This window comes from Triticum aestivum, chromosome 1B, assembly GCF_018294505.1.
Source record: "Triticum aestivum cultivar Chinese Spring chromosome 1B, IWGSC CS RefSeq v2.1, whole genome shotgun sequence".
Taxonomy (NCBI): Eukaryota; Viridiplantae; Streptophyta; class Magnoliopsida; order Poales; family Poaceae; genus Triticum; species Triticum aestivum.
Genome location: NC_057795.1, coordinates 649,589,592 through 649,598,282, shown reverse-complemented (window position 1 = coordinate 649,598,282; position 8,691 = coordinate 649,589,592). Strand labels below are relative to the sequence as shown.

Below are 8,691 nucleotides of genomic sequence, written 5' to 3'. Positions count from 1 at the left end.
AATGTGCATTGCTAAATCTGTTGCTTAAATATATACTGATTTCTCTAAATGAGGTTGAATTCCATCGGTACCAGTGGTACTGGACAAGCTCTTAGGGAATAATCCCATGTTTATGAGGCACCCCTCCTGCATCATCACAACATAAAAAACAGGCAAGGAATCGCTATCTCTACTCTCTCTCCAAACCACACCTGTTCTTAATTGTTGTTTATGAAACTGAGCCGGTACCTAACATGCAGGCATCTTTCGAAGGGAGCTTGATCTCGAAATTGGCTATATATGGACCCATGCACGCCTTGCTTTGTGTAGCTGCCCTATCATATTGAATAAGGTTTCCTAGCTTAGCCCATCTCGGTGTCTGCTACCAAAGAGAGAATCGCTCTAAGGGCAACCACTGTTTTGACAAAACAGCTGGCATGTGATAACGACTCAATTAGTGAGAAAATCCATTCATTTTGCACACCTGTACTGACTTCATCAGCTGCCTGTTGTTTCTGCCATGCCTATTCTCAGCTTGATTGCGCCATATCTTGGTGACGCCGAACAGTCCCAGCAGGAATGGATTGATGCGCCAGCCTCCAGAGGAAAACACGAACTTTACTGGTTCCCACAAGCTGCTCCAGTGCTTCTGCTCGGTCGTCGAGGAAGGGGAGGAGCTAGACTGCCGGCCTTCCAGGCAGTCCTCCCGCACCTTCTCCGTAGTTGCCAATAATAAAAGAAGAAAGACGAGTGGAAAAGCAGACAAGAGTGGGTGGGTGGCTCGTGCGCCCCTCCCAGTCCCAGCGTCCTGACGGGCCAACAACCGCGTCTCCGGCGCGTGGCCTTAAGGACACACTGTTCTCCCTTACTTACCTCTCTGTGTTTCCACGCAGTCAAGGACATTGTGGTGGGACAGTGGGAGAGAGAGGGAGAGAGCTGGCATATCGAGAATATCGAGACATAGTCTTTCAAAAGTACCCTCCCTTAACCCATGGATAGGCCGGTACACCTACATATTCTACATCAGCTAGCCTATCCCGGAAGAGGTCACACTATCTACTCAACTAAGCCAGAGCCTATAATGGCATGTGGCTGCACACGTAAGCTTCTAGACATGAAAACATGTTTGATCCATTTGATTCTGAGCGGACGAACCACTAGTGTGCACTCCCATGGATTCCCCATGAATGCTCCCACTGTACTTCGCCACCATTCAAACCAATTCCGCCCAGGTAGTTTATTAATTATCTTAGGTCATGTTTACTACACTGTCACTCATACTTTATCATGAATCGGAATATCGATCTGGACGAGTGCACACTAGTGGGAGATAATCGCGAGCGGGAGAGGGAGAGAGCTGGCATGAGCGGGTTTGGGGAGATAATCGCGAGCGCCGTGGGGAAACAAGTCGCGGGCAAGCTCGGTGAACTCGCCACGGAGGAGGCCACCCTGCAGTGGAAGTTCAAGGACGATGTTGATGTCATGGCGGACAAGATGCAAGATCTGGAGGCCGTTTTGCATGATGCGGATGATAGGCTGCGTCGACGAGGAAGAGATGGGGAAGCTGTTGGGCGGTGGCTCACCAAATTCAAGTCCGTCGCCTACGACGTCGAGGACGTGCTGGACGATCTGGACGCCACCGAGCTCTTAAAGAAGAGCCAACCAAAGGTATACTTGCTTATTACATTCCTCTGTTGTAAGGTCGTGGTCCAGAGTTTTGTCTTGCATTTTAGGATTATTAATTATGGATTCATAGTTACATGCCATGCTCAAAGCAAAAGAGGCGCATTGAATCTCAACAGTTGTTTATAATTTGTATTCATGTCGTTTTTTCTTATTTCTCGATTGCTTGAAAAATTCTTTTCCCATCCACCAAATTGCGAGTATTTTTCCGAGAACCTTAAGCTGCAGAATGAATGACTATTAATTTCAACTTATCTTCGTCTAGTTCGTTTGCCTTTATGTTTCGTAGGGGTTCACTAAACTTGAATTGTGACCATCCCCGTAGAAATACTACCTCCCCGTCCCAAATTAGTTGTCGTAGATTTGTCTACATATGGTTGTAGTATATATATATCTTCCATCATAACTTACAGAGATGTGCCTAGCGAACGATATTGACTTCAACTTTTTTGCAGTTGAAACTGTTCTTTTCTTGGAACAATCAAATTCTCCAGCGGATCACCATGCCTCACAAGCTGAAGAATGTGAGGGGGGAAATAGAAAAAATAAGAAAGGAGGGCCAGGCTCTCAATCTTGTGAGACATCAAGAACAAGCACAAGGGAGCATAAACAATGAAAGTTTTGTAGGCATCTGTGATGAAGGCTTGAAATCTGGAGTGGTGGGGAGGGATATGGAAAAGGACAAAATAATCAGGCTGCTACTAAACAATGACGGTTACGCTAGAGAGGCTATATCTATTATCCCGATTGTCGGGCTTGGTGGTCTAGGAAAGTCAACATTGGCTGAATCAGTCTTTGTGGACAAGAGGGTCAATGACTTCGAGGTCCGAGCCTGGGTTCATGTGTCTAAGGAGTTTGGTCTGCGCAAAATTGGGAGTGCCATCCTCAAAAGCATAAATAGCAGCATCAACCTTGACAATTGTAGTTTGCAGTTTTTACAGGAAAATCTCAAAAAGGAACTTGCTGGTAGAAGGTACTTGATTGTTTTGGATGATCTTTGGGAAGAGGATGTGGATAAGCTGGAAAGGCTGAAGCGGATGTTACGACATGGCCGCACGGGTAGCAGGGTTATTGTAACTACGCGTAACCAAAGCGTAGTGAATAAATTGAGCACCGGTGTTCTTGCACACCAAAGAAAAATTTGTCCCGTGCCGAACTATGATCAAATCAACTTGTGTGTTTTGTCAACTGATGAATGCTGGGAAGTAATGAAGCATACCACATTTGGGCCCGATGATGACAAAAGTGACTTGGAGGAAATTGGAAGGAAAATTGCTGAGAAGTGTGGGGGTGTACCACTCGTGGCAATTGCCCTTGGGCAAGTAATGTCCGAGTTAAGGACTGTCGAGGCATGGCAAAAAATAAGAGACACAAACATCGATTTGGGTCATAGAGATCACAAGGACACATTGGAGCGCCTCATGCTAAGCTATTACTACATGAAGCTGGAATTCAAAATGTGCTTCACATATTTGGCGGCGTTTCCCAAGGGCTTCATTATAGAAAGTGATCATCTAATTCAGCAATGGAAGGCTCTTGGATACATAATTGGATGGGACGATGGTAAAAGGTGCATTAACTACCTTATGGGGATGTCTTTTCTTCAAATTTCAAAATCTTCCGCGGTAAGTGTTGAACACTATTTCCCATGTTCTTGCTTGGCCATGGATGTGTCGAATACACTTCATAGGTTTTCTTTCCTATAGTAAATATAATCAATTGATGCACATTTTTAATTATATGTGATTGTAATAGATTCGATATTCAGTAATATGGATATATTACACATGTTTATGTTTATGCCTTTATTTATTTTCACTTTAAGATTCTTAAAAATGTTTCCAAACCCGCTCTTTCAAAATTTCAAAATTTACCATTGCATTTAGTCTCATTAGGTTGCATTTGAATTAACGCCTTACATTATATTTTGGCTCTTGGTTCTTTGTTATTTTTTGATTTAATATATATATATATATATATATATATATATATATATATATATATATATATATATAACTTAGTTGGAGAACTTTCTTATTTTGAACTTATTAATTCAGAATATATCATACTAGATTCTATATTCGATTGGATATAAGTTTAGGATTCTTTGGTATCTTTACATTAGATAAATATAGTGAGATTGGCAAATCATGGGCATAGACGCTTTCCAATTTATGAACTGCTGTAGAGATGACATAATAATTTAGTCAGTTGGAGCCTAATGGTGATATGTACCCCTGTTTCAAAATATAAAAGAATTACCATTATATTAATAAATTTATATTTTAAAAAGGTTGGATTATCAATATAGAAAGATTACTAACATTGAAAACATCAAACTAGCACTGCTAAATCATCAAATATACTTTTATATTAATGTACTATTTTTAAAAGATAAACATTTAAAAAAATGACGGTCAAAGCATTATGTTGGGTACTGTATGAAGATACCAATAGACAAGTATTTTGGGAATGGAGAGAGAGAGTACTACTTCTATTTTCCACACCAGCATAGATCAAATATAGAACATATAATATGATTTAGTGCACTATTATAAAATTACAAAATTAATTCATCAACCCTCTATTTTTAACGTGTAATAGTAATCATGCACGCACAAACTCCTTAACTATTATATATTTGGAAGAGAAGTAGTATATATACACATGACATTCAATGTTCTTATGTTAATTATCACCGCCATCCAACAGATAAACACATTTTTAAATAGCAATATATTCAACTTGACTAGTCAACCATTAGGGCGGGTAGGAAGCGAGGAAGGTATTAGTCTTCTAGTTAACCATTAGAAGAATTAATTATCAATTACGGGTGTTACATGAGCCTCATAGGTTTCGTGCATTTTTTTAGTCACTATCTTGCAGCCACTAATTTACAAGTTGATGTTTATCATACAAGGAGTGTTCACTTGGTAATTAAGCATAACCATGTGGGGTTTACATTTTCTTTTACAAGCCTAAATTTATACTAGTATACTTCTATCTGCAGATTAGGTCAAGTCCAGTGCATGCCAATGCTCCTCGAGAGCTCACCATGCATGATTTGGTGCATGATCTTGCAACGATAATTTTGGGACATGAATCCCTTGTTCTAAATGCTACCGAGCCAAGGACTAGGAAGAAAGCAAAACAACGTTATTGCCGACATGCACAGTTGATCAACTACCAGAATCAGTATAAGGTTTTCAATGATCTGCCAGGCAACATCAGATCCTTGCATGTAAGACATTCAAAGAAACAGCAGCTCCCGCAGAAGGCATTTTCTAGAACCAAGTATATACGGGTCTTGGACCTAAGTGGATGTTTAGCTGTGGGGCAGTCAACTACGAGAGAAAAACTTTTGCCATCTTCCACTATTCAGTTAAAGCTACTTAGGTACCTCAATGCCTCTAGCTTGCCAATTAGATCACTTCCTAAGTCATTCCATACACTTCAAAATATGGAAACTCTAATTCTGTCCAATTGCTCACTTGCGACCTTGCCTAACAGTATCTGTAGCCTCAGCAAACTTAGCTATTTGGATCTAGCTGGCAATGCAAGGCTCAGTAAGCTTCCTGACAAATTTAATCTTCTTAGTAAACTCATATTCCTAAACATGTCAAGTTGTTCCAAGCTAACCAAACTTCCTGACAATTTTAGCCTGGAGCGTTTAGATCATTTAAACCTATCAGGTTGTCATGAGTTAGAAAACCTGCCACAAGATTTCCACAATCTTCAGAATCTTAGGTTCTTGAACCTTTCTGGTTGCTACAAGATTTCATTTCTGCCAGAATCATTTTGCCAACTGAAGCATTTGAAATACCTAAACCTTTCAGAGTGTTGTGCCCTTATAGTGCTCCCTGAAGGTTTTGGTGACCTTTCAGAACTTGAATCTTTGAACCTTTCTGATTGCTACAAGATTTCAGTTATGCCGGAATCATTTTGCCAAATGACGCATTTGAAAGACCTAAACCTTTCAGACTGCCGTGCCCTTATAGTGCTCCCTGAAGGTTTTGGTAACCTTTCAGAGCTTGAATCTTTGAACCTTTCTGATTGCTACGAGATTTCAGTTCTGCCAGAATCACTTTGCCAACTGAAGCATTTGAAAGACCTAAACCTTTCAGATTGTCGAGCCCTTATAGTACTCCCTGAATGTTTTGGTGACCTTTCAAAGTTGGAGTCTTTGAACCTAACAAGTTGTCCCAGGCTAGCACGGTTGCCCGAGTCAATCTGCAAGATGACTAATCTGAAGTGTCTCAATTTGTCATATTGTCTAGGGATCCTAGAGCTCCCCTCCTCACTAGGTGATCTTAGTCTCCAAATATTGGACATTTCTGCTGGTGCTCTCATTCACTTGCCAGATAGCATCAGTAAAATGGCTAGTCTCACGGAATTTGTGGTCACGTCAGGACATCCTAGGGTGTTTGGAGAAGCCCAGGAAATAAAGAAGAGTCTAAATTTGCCAGGCCGCACAGTACATAGAGTATGCAGGAGACCTTCAGGACACAACAGTATAGTGGAGCTTGCACATGAGAATTGCCGTGAGTTGTTAATTGGATCTCTTCAGTGTGTCGAGAAACCACAAGACGCAAAGAGAGTCAACCTGCGTGATAAATCATGTGTTCGGCAGTTAGCTCTCCACTGGAACAAACGGAATATGAATGCTTCCCGCAAAAAAGGAAAGCTGAATATGAATGCCGGTGAATTAGATGAATCTATTCTGGAGAACCTAATACCAGCTCGAAATCTTGAACAGTTTATGATACAAGGGTATACGAGCAAGGGTTTCCCTAATTGGATGTCGCACATATCCTCCCACCTCCCTTGTATTACCTATCTGAGTCTTTCTGATTTACGTGCATGTGAAAATCTTCCTCCGTTTGGGCAACTGCCAAACTTAAGAAGTCTATATCTGCATAAAATTCCTAAAATCAGGAAAATCGGCAAGGAATTCTATGGGGAAGGTGGAACTTGTAAGAAACTAAGATTGCTACAACTGCAGTCAATGGTCAATTTGGCAGAATGGTGGACAACACAGTCAGGCAAAGAAGATGGAGAATTTTTAATCCCTAATTTGCACAATCTAGAGTTAAAGGACTGCCCATTGTTGGAGTTCCTACCATATCCCCCCAGAAGTATGTTTTGGTGCTTGGACAATAGCGATGAGGTTTTGACAGGACTACGATTTGGGAAACTCTCATCTTCCACTCTTCCTTGTCGCATGGGTATAAAAAATTGCAGCTTTCATCCTGGCAAGTGGAGTAGACTAGAGCAATTCCCAACTCTCGAAGAATTCTCATTGACCTCCTCCTACGGTTTGAGGGCCTTGCCGGAGGCCATTCGCTGCTTCACCTCTCTCAAAAAGCTAAGTTTGATGTCGTTGCATTGGCTGGAGAAGATGCCAGAATGGTTGGGAGATCTCACTTCTCTACAGGTTTTGGGCATAAAAGATTGTTGCAATTTAACTTTTTTGCCTGAAAGTATGAAAAAACTCACTGCTCTGAGAGTGCTAATGCTTCTCGAGTGCGAAGGACTAGATATATTGCCGCAATGGCTAGGACAGCTCAGTTCCCTACGAGAACTTCACATCAGAGACTGTCCCAACATCACATCTTTGCCTGAAAGCATACAAAACCTTACTGCCTTGGAGGAACTGTACATTTCTGGTTGTTCAAGTCTGGTTGGAAGGTCCCGCAGGGAGGATGCATATAAGGTTTCTCACATCCATAAAGTAATATTTGAGCCAGAAGAACCAAATGAGGAACAAGGACAAGAAGAACCACAGGTACACAACTACTGAAAGCTCTTCTATTTACATCTTTCTAATTACAGGTAATCACCCATAGCTTCATTTGCACATGCTATTGCAATGATCTTGATGACATGGGCACTCGAAGCGTGCACATATATTTCACAATGGTGTATGTCTATATGTCATTTAGGTGCTTGGTGTGGAATATGTGTATAGGGCCATAGTTGGGCATGTTGTATGCGGAGGGTTAGCGTTTAAGTCGAACACTTGTGGGTTTGCTATAAAAGGCACTATGAGGTAGCTAAAATAGACTAGATGAAACTAGTAGGCTAGACACAAAATCACAAGGGGGTAGTCTAGGCGCCCTTAGCAAGAATGACCGGGCTAGCCGTGGCACGATGGTCGAGATGCGTCTGACGGCCTCGATGGACTTGTCGTTTACTATACATTTGTACTATACCGATTTAGTAATGTAGAAGGAGCGCATGTAGTCATGCCTAGGGATGCAGGTGTTCATCATTTCTCAGTTTAGTTTCCACAATGACCTAATCATGTAAATTTCATGTAAATAGGGAGCATGTATGGATAGGCTATTGAAAAAACACGGAGAAAGGTATTATGGAGAAAATTCGTCAAGACATAGAGAGGAACGAGAAGAACTAGAGGTATGAAACTCCAAAAGCCCAGTAACTTTTAATCTAGTAATTATGGTTTCATTTTGCACATGCATTTTGAATTAATATAAATATGACATAGGAATTCAACGGATGCATATTTTTTTCTTTGATATGTTCTTATGCCATTTTGTGCTTAGTCGCCTTGTATGAGTTCCGCTTTGATCAACTCTATTGCCCTTAGCGTAAAGATTACTCTCTTGTAAAAATCACATTTTTATAGACATTCAAAACCCTAAGGTTAACATTGGATGCAAAATCAAGGAAGGAGATCAAAACCTACTTACTTAGTGTATTTATATTTATAAAAGTAACTACCACACCACATTTTTCTTTTATCATTACTGAACGATATTGCCGTTTGATCCGGATCGTGCGACCGCCGGCAGATCGCATGTCCCTATCTAACCGTCAGTCCGATACGCGCATTCCCCTGAATATTCTTTTTCATTCGACCCGCTTCTCGATCCCGGGCAATTGATCGCCAATCCGGATATTTTTCGTTCACTTTCGATCTTTTAAATAGGCAAAAAATGGCGTGCTAGCAGGGAATCAAACTCGCACACTTCCGTATTACTTGCCACAACAACAGCCAGCTAGGCT

General features: G+C 41.1%; 1 protein-coding gene across 1 annotated transcript; it reads left to right on the top strand.

The window, feature by feature from the left end:
- Nucleotides 1-1,142: 1,142 nt before the first annotated feature.
- LOC123081528 (disease resistance protein RGA2-like) lies at nt 1,143-7,462 on the top strand. The gene is made up of 5 exons (XM_044504097.1): nt 1,143-1,647; nt 2,118-3,287; nt 4,673-5,228; nt 5,370-6,878; nt 7,080-7,462. Exons 1-5 carry the CDS (start codon nt 1,267-1,269, stop codon nt 7,460-7,462), a joined length of 3,999 nt encoding a protein of 1,332 aa, XP_044360032.1. The 5' UTR covers nt 1,143-1,266.
- The last annotated feature ends 1,229 nt before the right edge of the window (nt 7,463-8,691 follow it).

Bases quoted from the DNA above. Each gene is read 5' to 3' on its own strand.
- LOC123081528 (XM_044504097.1), top strand. From the start codon at position 1,267: ATGAATCGGAATATCGATCTGGACGAGTGCACACTAGTGGGAGATAAT. The intron at 1,648-2,117 runs GTATACTTGCTT...ACTTTTTTGCAG, and splicing joins TAAAGAAGAGCCAACCAAAG to TTGAAACTGTTCTTTTCTTG. The intron at 3,288-4,672 runs GTAAGTGTTGAA...TTCTATCTGCAG, and splicing joins AAATTTCAAAATCTTCCGCG to ATTAGGTCAAGTCCAGTGCA.